Genomic DNA, 14,634 nt, shown 5'->3' with positions numbered 1-14,634 from the left:
TATAAAAACCAAAACAGATTAAGGAGATGAAGAGCTGGATGGCAACAGATTCCCGGCGCAGCCGCCTCCCGGGCTCATCTTGGCAAAATGTCGCTGCGACAAACACGACGCAGTTGGGCATCCATCAAAGACGCCTCCCGTTATTAGCATAAAACACGCGAGACACATGGCGCCTGCTGAATATTAATAAAAGGGGGGAAAAAGTTAGACAGTTGCAGCATCTTTTATTTGCCTTTGAACACGTGGTAGTTGGGATTTAAAATACGACGCAGCGCGACATAGAAGTGACAGAGTGTAATTGTGTACAAGGTAGTGCATAGAACTATGACATCCAAACACGACTGCAAAAATAATTCTATGGACACTGGGGTACGTGAAAATGTCAGGAGTTCCGTTATGGGTTGTTGCTTTATTCCACTTGGCGCTTGTAGTGTACCATCAGTGTCCTAAGGCCTCAATCGGGGAAAAAGTCTCGCTGCCTCTATTCTACTTCCAAGGAAGAGATAGATACATGACAGGGCTTTAGATCTGACTTGGAGCGTGCATGTCGGTGATGACTCAATCTTCTCCTCCTGCACATTTTGGGTTTTTTTCATCGGTGGACAATCGGTAATCCCACACAATAAACTCTTGATTGCCTCACCGTTCTCCTTTCCTTTTCTTCTTTAACCACCGGTTCTCAACTTGGCCTAGAAGGGAAAAAAACAGCAAAATAAAAATAGTCAAATACCAGGTGATTATACCATAAAGGGTAGACAAGACAAAGATGAAGGCAGAGAGTACAATAAAAATAATAGTGGGGTGGGGGATATGACCATTGAGCGAGCACCCAAGGGCAGTGGATTCCATGTTCGCGATAAGTGCGACCACAAATCCCCTGCACTGGCTGTCAATAACCATTTGAACTCGGCCGCTGTGGCAAAAGACGGCGGATGAACACTGCCTTAGAGAAAAGATGAAGGCGGGGAAATGAAGAAGGAGCTCGCTAGGAAGAGAGTTTCACAAAGACTGATGCAGTATGGCTTTTGGATTAAACAAGTCCAGATCCTGTAAAAGAGTCCCTATTATTATTGATCAAGCAGTGAAAGTGCTTCTTGCTTCGGGCAGTTTACACTCGAAAGGTTAGTGGAGTCACTGCAATATGACCCTTTTGATAATAACATTGGCGGTCTCGTGACAAAGTGGTGAGAAGTATTAACTGATGGGATATATATCACAGCAAGGGCGGGACATCCGAAAAAGATGATAGCTTACAACTAAATTCTGTTAAAACTATTCCGCATTATGAAACCGAAGAAAAACGTAATTTAAAAATTCCGCTTCAGGTTAAGTAATTTGTGATTTTTTTCATTTCCTCTGCACGGAGAGATTTACAAGGGCAACTTGCCTACGGAGCAGATCACTATTGTAGCAGGCATAACATGAACAACAGTTGTTTCTTCTGTTGTTTAAATACCATTTTTAATTAATCAGTTTCCAATGAAATGTAGAAAACCAGAAGTAAATTGTTAGCCGGAAGCTGAAATAATGTTATTTTATTATTTAAGAAAAACACCACAGTAACATACCTTTCAATGTTGACATGTTTCCCATATTTTGTATTATTTTTGATAATTTTAAGTTGCGTATGCCATAAAACAATGTATGTACGGGAAAATCACACACAAAAAAACGTGTTTTTTGTTAGATTGCTTTTGTTTTGCCCATTCTAGCACTAACCCAAATTGTCTCGGTCACTGTTATCAGACAACATAATCGTAGATTGCTAATGAAGATGAAGTCTGTGAAATCCTGGAAAGCTACGTATAATAAACAGGATAGATAGATAGAAACTTTATTCATCCGCGTAGGGAAATTCACACTTCCAGCAGTATCCTTGTGTTGAAAAATAAAATAATAAAATAAAAGATATAGAATACAAAAATACCCAATATAACGTGTTGATGAGTATTTAGATAGTGCTACGGAAAATACACACCGGAATAATAATAATATTGTGGGGGTGGGGTTTAATGTGGGTTTTTACTCCCCCGGGTGGAGTTAAAGAGCCTCATGGCATGAGGAAGAAATGATCTCCTCAGTCTGTCCGAGAAACACTAAGAAATTTGCTCAAAGAATTGTTCACACAATCTTAGACTGTCTTACCTTGAGTAAACAGGTGCTGCATTGTGTTTGTAAAGATTAATATATTCGGGTAATTGCAAAAGGAAAAATTGGCTGAGGTTGACAGGTGAGCAGAAACTTGTGTGTGTGTGTATATATATATATATATATATATATATATATACTATGTCACAGAAATCTCTGGCAATCCCCTATTGACCAAAAAATCTGTAATCAAGCAAATGCATGGATACATTTTGAAAAATTTTACAAATAAATTCAAAACTTTACGCTACCTTCCACAGTTCTGCATTTTTGGGGATTTCTTGTTTAGCCGCGTACCATGAGTGCTTATTTGCCCTTGTTTTTCTCCTTAAAACCTTTCGAAGAGGCAACAAAAAAAAATCAACACCATTGACGACACAAAAGCTGTCTCAAAGGTGCCAATTTCCTGTGACCAATCGGGATTCTGCACTGTTTTCATTGTGACAATTAAAATCGACTCTCTGGCTGCCGGTAACCTTGCTCAAGGTCATACAGAAAAGTATTCATCAAACTAGCTGCTTAAAAAGAAAAGCACATTTCCACAAAATCAAACCCAGGTAAAATTTCTAAGTACCAAAGTGCATATGGTTTCAAATGGTCTACTGAAGTCCTGATCGTTTGATAAATCAAAACTCTTCGAGGAACTCAGCTGTCTGCATGAGTGTAGATGTACCCTATTTTCTGCACTGTTAGGAACACCCGATTATAAGGCGCATCGCCCCCAAAAAAGGCCTTTGTGATATTTGTTTTTCATATATAAGGCGCGCCAGACTATACGGCACATGGAATTAAAAATACCTTAAGGGATAGGGTTGCATAAAAAATAATAAAGGGAAAATAGTCCACTTCACATAAGTGCATACAATTGCATAACACCGAATGCAACCTGAATCAGACCCAGCGCAGCACGTGGAGTGCAGCAGATCCCGTCCACTAGACCCCGAAGGATTTAAATTACAAATGAAAAGGAAATGGGATTTTCCTTATCATCACACCGTTTTAAGTAACGGTACAAAACTGTTGATATTATTATTGCAATTACTGTCAGACATGAAATCAGTCGACTCGCTAAGTCTTTATGAATCTAACGACATTCTGAACTGAATGAATAGAAAGGCATTGTGGGAAGTAATTTGTTCATTCTAAACTAGATGAAGTGACCGGCATTGTGGCAAGTAGTTTGGTCACATGGGCACAATTTAAACAACGTTCTCTCTACTTTAACATTTCTGGTATCGAGACTTAATATAGCGTGTTTATAAGAGCTAATGCATTTTCATGTGTCATCTGAATCTCAAGTGGTCTAATGGATACGTTCAGGCGCTGCTGTGATCCCGGTTCGTTTATTGTTGCGTTCAATGTTATGCAGTAGTAAACCACGTTATGCAGTAGTGTCCATAGCATTGTGGTGGTAAGAATTTAGTGCTCTTACCATTGCTATCCTGGTCAATCACTGTTGCCATCGTTGTTATGCAATTGTGATCAGTAATGAAATGTATCGACCGATCAATAATTGCACAAATATAATTACGCTTTTCCCATTTTGTCTGCACATAAGGCGCACCTGATTTTAAGGCGCACGTTCAAAATTCTGGTTAATGTGGGGTTTTTAGGTGCACCTTACAGTCCCCAAAATACGGTAGTTCATTCATCCCAGTAGCTTCTTCTCCATTTTCACACTTGCGAAGCTCTGAGAGAACAAAAGCAACTCGAGGATGCGAGGCAGAGCGACAGAAGGGTCAGGGGAAGAAATGAAGTGGACAAGGGAAAGATAGGGTGCAGGGGCCACTCATGCGGCGGGAATACGCAATGAGGGAGAGCAGTCATAGATGCGGCGAGGATCAGCCCGGGTGATAAATGCGCTGAAAAGGAACGAGAGAGGGAGAAGAGGGGAAAAAGACGGGCTTTATCCTGCATGCCCTTCGGCTGCCTCAGACTTTCTGTTTGCTATCTGGACGTGTTAAGCACAGAATGCATTCGAAATGTGACTAAAGACGCTGCGAGAAGGGACAGCGGCGGCGAGGGCATTAACAGCAGTGGAAGTGGGTCGAAATGTCATCAATGGCCGCAGCGATAAGAGTAATTATCAGCGATAAAAGCCTCCTGTTGTCCTGTCTGGACCGATTTGAAGCCTCAATTTTGGAAAAATGAGTTGTGCGCATTTGCTGCTGCGGTTTTTAATCTGGATTTAAGATGAAGGACAGGGAAGGGCAAAAAAGGCATCGAGTTGAGAGCCCACTTGGATCATCCAAAGGCACAAAATTGCACCCCGTAACCGTATTTTCCAGAATCAAAGGCGGACATAAAAACACTTAGTTGGCCAGAATTTTTAAGGTGGGCCTTACAACCAATGCATTTCGTTTACTGCAAAATATGGTGGATGAGATTGGAAATGGATAGCGTATTTATACGTCTGCATTACTGCTCAATGTTCTATGGTATACTACTTTAATTGTGCAATGATTAAACAATCAAAAAACATCGCTGACCATAATAACATAACATTGTATGAGAGAGAACTCGGGTTGCAGCGGTGAGAGTACCAACACATAACCGCTAAAACACCAGTAATAAAGCAAAGCCAGATTCATCATCAGATACACCAAAAAGTTGTTTCATTTGCTGTGCATTTTGCATTTTTTTTTTTGCCTCTTTCAGCTCCGCTTTCTGTTTTCTCCACTTTCTAAAATTCGTGTCGAGCACCGTGAGTAAAAATAGTGTGATGAGATAAAAGTGAATGCCATTTTATTTCATCTTGAGTACCAGTAGTTTAATGGTTAGGCTTCAGAATTTTTATCAACTAGACCCAGGCTCGATTTCCATTGCATTCGAAATTTTGCGATTTCGGTCAGCGTCATTTTTCAACTGATCAATTATTGCACTGAGGGTTCATTCAACTTTTTAATAGCCAAATTCAGGCACTTTTTGACTTCCAAAGCCAATTTTCCAATTCCTCCTGTACCAATCAAATAAGAAATTCAGTATTAATCACGTAATTTGCTAATCTACAAACATTTTTGGGCCAATTTACAAATGTTTAATCGTGCTTGTGCATATATCAAGACATACAATGTTTAGATCCCGACTATATCACAGAAATATTTGTATTTGAGACAAATCTTTCCCTGTATACTATAGGTGTTTGGTAAAAATGACACTAATATGTAGCTATGTTAAGTTGCAGGAATTTATTGCATGGCTTATAACGAATGTCAATAATTAATATGTAATTCTTGCAGTAAAACAAATTTCATAATGGAATGTTTTGGTGTAGCATGTACCAGTCCCATAAGGGACGATAAGGCTTCATAGAAGCATGCCATACAAACTAATGCCAGCTGTTGTTAATCTCGAAGGAAAAATAAATACAATGGCAAAGTCAAGCAAACAGAGCCGTGTTGGTGTCGTTTTTAAGCAGACTTGTAATGTATGGCAACAATTGAGCATTTACAAGCACTTCACCCAAAATCCAAGCACTTTCCAATCCTCGAAAACAGGACATTAAAATTCAAGCATTTTAAATTATTTCAAGCATCCGTACAAACCTTGTGCACTGATATGTACCAAAGTGGACAAAATTGTGCAATGGTTATACATGAATAAATACAGTAGTATTTACTGTAGTTTAAATTCCATGTGCCTTATAGTCCAATGTGCATTATATATGAACCATATATGACAAAAGACTATCTTTACAATGGGGCAAATATGCTACATTAGTATGGCTGCACAGCTTCCGGCTTTAGTTGTGATAACGCATTGTAAACATCCTTATCGATGTACTCACTATCAGCATCATTTTTCTTTTCTTCCTGGGTGTGTCACTCTGCATATTAACACTTTGGAGCCTTTTATAAAAAGAAAAAGTCTCTGCCGGCCAAGACCTTAAAAAAAAAATCGTTGGATAAAGCCCGAAAGAGTGCTGTAACTGCTGTGGGCCGATGCGGGATAACCGTATCATTGGCAGGCCCACGTCAAAACAATTTACAAGATCACATTGAAGCGACCTGACGTAGCTACAGGTAGCTGCTGCTAAAACGCAGCGCACTCAAGCCATGAATAAAACATTCTGGCAATTTACATGATTCAATGCCTTAAAAACTGCCCACATGTGACTTTCAGCGCTTTACCTCATTTGCTGTAAAAACAATGAAATTGTAAAAGCGAAAACAATCTAATAAAAGAGCACCATGAATGTAAATAAGTCCTTTTGGGGGACTAGGCGTTGTTATGGACCACATTGTGAGTGCACAGAAACCTAGTTAGCATCTACTTGAATGGTTTTAACTCCACTACGTTTAAGCTTGGCACAAGGGGGAAGAGAATTGTGCAGAGATAAATGGTAGGCAAGTATAAAGACATTACAGCACACACGAGTATTGATGTTAAAACTTGAGATCTGGTCAATAGCAGGAACATTATAGATATAATTCTACTGTCAAAGAACATAGGATGCATTATCCTTATTAAGTATGAGGGATAACGCGTCGCTGGTGATTATGAGAGCACCTATGGTGAGATTGTGTAAGTTCAAAGAATAAAGACCTTGGATTTTTCAAATGATGGTATTCACTCAATTTTTGTGGTTATTCTGATAGATAACCATACTGAATATACACTGAAGATTGAAATGAGAGAATTAATGAAAAAATGTATTAATTGTGAAAGAGTATCATCTTCACTATACGATATATTTTTATTGTGTCTATATAATAGTTGTACAACACATTTTTTTTTTATAAATGACTAAAGGCATTTCGCACCCAAAAATAATAATAACACACTGATCAAAATTAGAAAAGAGCAATGCCTTTGGCAGGAAAAACAGTCCCAAGGTTACAAAAGTCAGTGATTATTAAGAAGTGTACAGGCCTCTGCAGTGAATGACCTCAGTACATCTGCATTGTCCTGCATAAAGACAGCAGGGTGATTTGGCAATAAACGCAAATAAGGAACAATGTGCTGTTGAAGAAGGTTCCGCAACAAATTTGCATTCACTCGGCCATGTAGCTGTACAAGAGGCTCAACTCCTGCTGCAGCAAAGAGCCCCAAACCATGACACCTTAGACTTTTTTTTCCCCACACTTTGGGTTTAGTTTTTCTCCAACGTGTCGCCAAATATAATGCGTCCCATCAGACCCAAATAAGTTACATTTGCTTTCATTATTCAAGTGAACTCTGGACCAGTTCTCTGTCCACACAACATGCCCCCCAACTAAGCTCAATCTAGATTTTTGATTTTAGGAGGTGAAGCGCTTGTCTTGGGAGCAAAAAATTGCAGGTTCGATTCCCGGCTCCTCCGTGTTTTATGCCAAAGTGTCCTTGGGCAAGACACTGAATCCCTAATGCCCCCAATAAGCAGGTCGGCACCTTGCATGGCCGCTATTGGTGTGTGAGTGCTTGTGTGAATGGGTAAGTGTGAAGCACATTGTAAAGCGCTTTGGGAGGTCTTCATTGACTTGACAAGCGCTATATAAATGCAGACCATTTATTATTTTTTTCTCATGAGAGGTTTGGTCACTGCAGTTTGGACCTTCAGTCTAAATACTCTTAAATGGCAGAACCTTACCACGTTCCGCACTAAACTGGCGAGCAATTACAGCCGCAGTGTGGAAATGACTATCCATTAATATCCTGCGCAGTGACCTATCGCCTCTTGCATTTGTATTCCATGAACAACCAGCCTTATTAGGCGACTTGAATAAGTTTGTAGTTTTGGAAGGAATCAGTATTCTTGATAGAGTCATCCCTTTAGTTTTCATCAGGACAACCTGCTGCCGGAGGCTTTCATTCACTTAAGAACTACTCACCATCTTGCAAAGTCAGTGAAACTGGCAGTTAGAATGCAATGTAAAGAAGGATTGACAAATAAGCAAGGAGATGAGTACAATGATCTCTGATTTTGATCAGTGCATTTTGACAAAATGCTTGTTTTTGTTGAAATTCATTGTTTATAAAAGTGTTGTAGCAGCATGGTTCAGACACAACAAACTGTCCTTAAACTGTTTAGCATTGAAGATGGCATTTATCCAGAATTTTTCAATTGTTTGAAAATTGTTGTATACTATATCCGGGATATTTTGATGCCACAAGGCACTGTGGACTGGAAATACAGAGAAAAATCATACAGGAATATACCCACTTACTTTGGTTTATTGGATGATTTCTACGGGACATTTCCATTGTATTTTCTCACTCCATGGCAAAAGTGCCACAGTTGTATCCGTCCATATACATATAGTTTAAATCTATAAACAACGAATGAGAAGAACTTGTAAAGTAATGGAGCCTAAGTTTGGGGCAAAGAAAAAACAATCACAGTACTTAATGGAATTTGAAGTGTGGCATGAAATAAATCCTCCTATATTTAGTGCAAAAGTTGAATTCAGAAATGACATGTACTTGCGATCGGATTGCTAGCACACATTAACAATGATAGTGCTGGCGTATGTAGTGAGAAACAACAAGGAGAAGAGTTGCTTCTTCCCAAGTTACCAAACAGCACCCAGGAAACAGAAAGCAATTTTCCAATGGTTTGTACTTACCTTTTAGACAACGCCTTAATTCTATTAGTAGAAAAACAATCTCAAAGCACCAAAGATCCGAAATTTGAACAACAAAATGGCGAGGGAATATTGTAAAACATTTGCTTGTGGGAGAGTGTTTTCATAATTTGGAAACAAAATTGTCTTCCTCTATAGTAGTAGAAGAGAACCTCAGTTAAAGAAAATAATAAAAACTTGGGGGCAACTAAACATTGAAGTCATATTTAATCCTATAAAATAAAAGTACACCAGTATAACAGTTTTGGCACACTGTTTATCTAGCATGAGCTTGTTTAATGAGCATGACTATAAAAAAGCCCAAAAATGGCTTAAGAAAGTATACTGAAAATGGTAGTACCCTGTTTGCATTTGTTTTAAAGGACTGACTACTTACAATATGTGTCGCGCAACACAATTCCCCTGAGGGTCCGTTGTTATTAAGCAACCATAAAGCGCTTCATCAAATTGTCTATTTGTTCGTATGTTTTTTTTTATTTTATTGGTTTCTTGCAGAAAAAAAAAAACATATATAAAACTAACTTAGGTCCACACGTACATTTACTTTTGTTTAATTCCTTACTAAATTCTCACATACAGGCTCAAAGGACAACTTAAATGTTGTGTTAGTATGGGGCGTTTGCTTATTTTGGTTACAAGCAAAACAGGTAATTTATTTAAAGAAAATTAAGACAGTATGAATGCATTTGAAAACAGCGGAATGAATTTCATTAAACAAACCTAAATTGGAATATAAAATAAAGGAATAGACCCGATACCAAAAACACATTATATGTTGGCACCTGTTTGGCATTGTCGACACACTGGAGGTACATGGATGCTATGCTGGAACAATGGAGGGTTTTGCCAGCGTTTTCTTTGTAGCAAGCAAGGATTTGGGCCTGCAGGTCGGCGCACACTGGTTGTATGTTGTAACGCCTGTGGAAAGGAAAGGAACAGGTAAAACAGGGGAACATACGGTGTCGATTTTGGCAAGGTAGGAAACAGGAATAAGTGACGAATATCTGCGATTTTAAGGTTTCCAGATTTAACAATCTATGACAAAACCCAGATAAGTACAAAACAACCCTGGCCGTTAGACTGCAACCGTTACTAATATTTCTAATCATTCCTTCAGTTCACAGTATTTTAGAGACTACACTTTGGCCCATATGAGGCAATTTTTATCAAGCACATTACAACTGAAGGAAACAAAATTTGACACTAAAATAATCACTAAAGCCTGACTAACAATAATTATCTAGCTACAGTTCAACCTGTTAAAATAGACCAAATACACTTCAAATAAGCTGGTTCATTGCCCAAGGAAGCTAGACTAATAGTACGAGTAGTGTGCAAATCAATAGAATCAATTACACGTTCAGCATGATTGGTAACCAGTGTTGGGACTAACGCATTAAAAAGGAACTCGCCTGGAACGAAATTACTTCTCAGTAATGAGTACTGAGACGACTACATGGTCCATTACTGTGTTATTCTGCTACTCGTTAAATTCATATCAAATACTGCAATGATCTTTAAATGCTGAATACTACTGTATCTTTCACATTGTCACATACAACAAACCCACCAAAAATCAATGGAGAAAATGTAAGCACAGAAATGAAGGTAAAAGTGTATTTTTTTTTTGTTCTGTAAAAGTTATTTTTTGTAATACACCATGCCTAGAGTGAGAAAAAAGGAAGATGAATTGGCCAGTACACAGGAATGGATGAGAAGAACTTCCAGTGGGTTAAAGCTAAGAGACAAAATGGACACAGAGTGTCTGGGCTTAGTGTTTGCAAGTTCTCAAGATTGTACAAGCCCAAAAATATGATGGGCTTTCTGCTTCCACATGTTAACTTACACGCTTTCTTCTTGCTTTTTTTTGTAACTATGTTGCTATTTTAAAGCAGTTTTAGGGGGTCGGCTTCCAAGAGAGTATCTACGGTAATTTGTAACAAGATAGGAACTTTCGCTTTCATTTTGTGTTCCAGTAATCTGGAGGGTAAATTAATAAGGTTTGTACATATTTTTGATGACCACATCAAGCACTTTTAATGACTTTCAAAGAAATTCTCCAATTTATCCAGTACCATTAAAAGAACAAATCTGGTGTGAATCATGTATTTTGCAAATCCACAACTATATATGTTATTTACATATGTGATTTTTAATTTTGTGTATGAATTTATCAAGACATCAAATATTTAGATCTTACGTGAATCGCACCATACATTTACAGTTGCAGTTATTTCCATTACAATTTACCACTAGAAAAGGCTAAAATAAGTTTTTGAATGCCCCATAATAAATATAGATTATACGAAATCCTTGCAATAATACACATTTCATCATGGCCTGTTTAGATGTAGCATGCACCTGTCTCGTCGGGTGCGATGAAGCTACACATGACAATGCCATACAAACCAAAACCAATTGCTGTTAACTATGGAAATGGATGGCAAAGCCAAGCCACCAGAGGGCAGGGTCGGCGTCATTTTTAAGCAGACTTGTTAAGAACTACAGCAACAATTTAAAGCATTTACAAGCATCCAAAATTAAATCACGTTTTAATCCTTGAAATTCAAGCATTTTTAAGGATTTCAAGTACCATACGAACCCTGAACTTAGTAACTTTAAAAAAAAATGATAACAATTTTTCAATACTACGCCCAACATTGTTGGTAACCTAGACAGAGCATTACAAGAGTGATAATGTTTTCTAAAGTTCAGTTTATCTTCTTGTATATACAAAAAACGTTCCAAATAATGCACTGCAGAACTAAATATTGACACATGCTCTGGGTACCAATCAGTAATTGCTCTCTGATAGTGCCAGCCGATCCAAAACAGTTTTCCTTTTCGTAACCTTCCCACCCCACCCCCGTCTTTTAGCATTCCGAGAAAGGTGTTGTAAAGCTTGAGTGCTAAGTGTCTGTTTGAAGGCGACCCATCACACGCTCTGTGCACTCAGTGGGTCCCCAAGGCCCATTGAAGCTTTAGCGTTGCATTGCAAGCCGGTACTTTCCAGATGCTAGGGCTCACGTTCCGCTCGACTTTGGCGGGGAAAATGTGCTCAGTGCCAGAATGCAAGCCTTGTCTCGCGTTTAACTGCTTTTGTTTGACGCTACCCACACACTATAAAGATCCATAATGATGACACGTGGGCACGTGAGGGCTATTACACTAACGGCGGCATCATCATTTTCTACAAGTCAGTACCCAGAAAACTCTGCTGGTCGCACTAAAATGTCCATGAAAGTTTTTTTGTGACCTGTCAGCGACTTGAAACGGGGTCCCCCGTTGTCACAATCTGATGTTTGAATCGCACCATCCCCGGGCGTGAGAAATTATCTCCGGTAGATGCATAGCTGGCTATTGAAAGAATCTATGGGTCATTTGCCAGAGAGCAATGGACGCCACCAAAATGTTTTGGAAATGTCCTTGCCATTGCTGGTCATACATAGTGTAATACGAGTGTACCTGTTAAAGGGAAAGAATATGATGACAATCTATTAATGACAACCAAGGTTACACATTTAATTCTGATGATACTACAGTCCTTTAATGTGAAATTATTTTGCATTTAGTACATTTTAGGTATCCTTGTTGTTGATAAATGTAAATGTTTAATTGGTTACTTGTTAAATATCTTTTTAAAAAAATCTTGGATACAATAACTGCATTCCTATTTAAGTTTTTTGCTAGGCAAAGAGATAACTGCATACCACATTTATTTGCGTATAAAGCACTTTTTTAAACATAGAAAGAACTTAAAGTTTGGGAGCGTGTTTTCACAAGGTTTACAATAGTATATTACGGTTTTTGGGCAATGATTAATCAGTCGAAAAAAGTCGCTGACCACTATCGCAAAACAGGATGCAATGGGAATTTAGATATAGCTGAGATGTGAAAAGGCATTAGATTCATCTCATTATCACACTAGCGTTATTCACGGAACAGGATATGAATGTTAGAGAATGGAGAAAATGATCTAAAACCTAAAAGAAAATGCAATATTTTTGAAAAGTCCAGCCAATCATTTTGAGGGGCAGATGTACATCGACCTAAAATGTTTCTACCCCTGTCTATCTCCTGTGCCAAAGTCTCTCAGCGCTTGTATGTTTCTTGTATTATGTTGTCTGTGCTGGCACCGTGCGATTGCCCATGGGTGTAGCTTAGAGGGAACGTTGCTGATCATTAAATATGTTTATTCTAATTTTTATATTGTCACATTCTACATTGTTTTATTATTACAGTGTCTGAAATAACGCCTGCATCTTTTACGTCGGGCGTACAACTTACACAACGTCTCTGCCCGGGTGGCCGACAACTTTCTCAGGAAAAAAACCCAATCGTTTCTATTTTGATTTTTTATTTATTTTTTTTAAATCAAACGTTTGCTTTATTCCGATTTCGAAATCTTAATTCGGTTTGGAAATGTTGGTTCGTTTGGCAATTGACGTACGTGGCAGCCAATCAGAAGCCTGCATCAAATAATTTCGTGCTTCCGGATTTTCCGGAGTGTTACAAGGTAATGCATTTGCATATCATTTTCCAAAGTAGAGAACACAAGAAAAACGGATAAGTGGTTAGAAATTGAGCCAAAACCTCAGCCCCAGAAGAAATATTCAAAAGAAGCTAACAAAATTGATGACGCTACAAAACATAAACGTACATTAAAAGCATCCTGGAAAGAGGAGTTCACGTGGCTTGTAGCAGACGACGCAAAGCAAACATTGCATAAATGAAGATGAGTAAATACAGGTACATACTGATGGCAGATGGAAAACAGCGATGTCATATACATGACAATGAATTTTAGAAGTAGATTTATAATTAACTTAATTTTAAACTGTTGTTCTGTTAGATATTCTGATTATCAATCCTTAATACCTTGCAACAATGTTGTTGTTTTTTTGCGTAGTTAGTCGTCTTATTGTGTTTTAAGTTGGGGAAAAATGGGGCACGCACCTTTATGGCTGGGCAGGCAACTTTTCATTGTTGTCTGCCCTTGTGTCCGCTAACTTTTTGTCATGAGTTTCTGACACTGATTATAATCATGATCAAAAACGTATTCGAAAAAATATGACATCTCATTGTGACTTACATACATCAGTGGACTATGTTCCATCATATTGAAGTTGTGAAGAGAAATTACTCTTTTAGATGCATCTCAAAACCCACTACATCAGATCCTTAATATTGTTTTGCCATATTTGACACCGTTTCCATTACCGGTGTGCTTTTGTGGAACTTGGATTTTGCAAAAAACTAAGGGTAATGGAAACCCACCTTTTGTTACAACCCTACAGGCTAACACTCTTCATTCGGGTGTATTAAATAACTGAAATCTTTGCTACCCTCCTCATATGGATCCTGGCAATCATCCATTATACTGCCCATGGGCATCTACTGTGACTAGATGGACTGCTAATTGCTTTCTTAGGCATCAGTGGTAATATGCCAGGTGCATCCTGCTGATACAAAGCGCAGTGTTTATCACCAGTAATGGACTCTTGTGAGACAAAACAGACAAAGAAAGAGGATTTTTCTTTTCCATGTTTTTCTTTCTTGCTAACTCTACAGTAAACTGAAAATGTGTTTAGTGTTATCTTAGTGACAAGAGCAGCACTACACAATATACAATTTCATCTGTAATGAATATCAATATTGCAAATGCTCTTCGTGACTCAGTTTCGTATAAGGTGTCCTAATATTTGCATATCTCTAAGAAGATTCATGAACTTGTCTGCATCTACCTTAACATGTATAGCCCCCAAAAATGAACAATCCTAACCCAGTTGGTATAGCATTTTAGTCATACTGAAGGAACATACTTCTTCTTTCTCGTCTAATCCCATTTTTCCATGGGTTGGCTCCAATACACAGTCTTACGACTGTGCACAGTAAATAATGCAGTGACAGTTCTACGCAACCG

General features: G+C 38.3%; 1 protein-coding gene across 3 annotated transcripts in view; it reads right to left on the bottom strand.

Annotated features, from left to right (window-relative positions):
- Positions 1–204: 204 nt before the first annotated feature.
- The window catches only part of chchd3a (coiled-coil-helix-coiled-coil-helix domain containing 3a), a 60,323-nt gene continuing 45,893 nt past the window's right edge, over positions 205–14,634 (bottom strand). For 2 of the 3 annotated variants that reach the window (XM_088348401.1, XM_088348403.1), the window contains 2 exons: positions 9,494–9,629; positions 205–689 (listed from right to left, as the gene is read on the bottom strand). In XM_088348401.1, coding sequence (XP_088204527.1) covers positions 666–689; positions 9,494–9,629 — 160 coding nt within the window. In that variant the 3' untranslated portion in view covers positions 205–665. The remainder of the gene's footprint in view (positions 690–9,493; positions 9,630–14,634) is intronic. The other variant, XM_088348402.1, reaches the window with a different exon arrangement.

This window comes from Urocampus carinirostris, chromosome 11, assembly GCF_059441175.1.
Source record: "Urocampus carinirostris isolate Australia breed hairy pipefish chromosome 11, RoL_Ucar_1.0, whole genome shotgun sequence".
Lineage (NCBI taxonomy): Eukaryota > Metazoa > Chordata > Actinopteri > Syngnathiformes > Syngnathidae > Urocampus > Urocampus carinirostris.
This window is presented reverse-complemented; position numbering and strand designations above follow the sequence as displayed.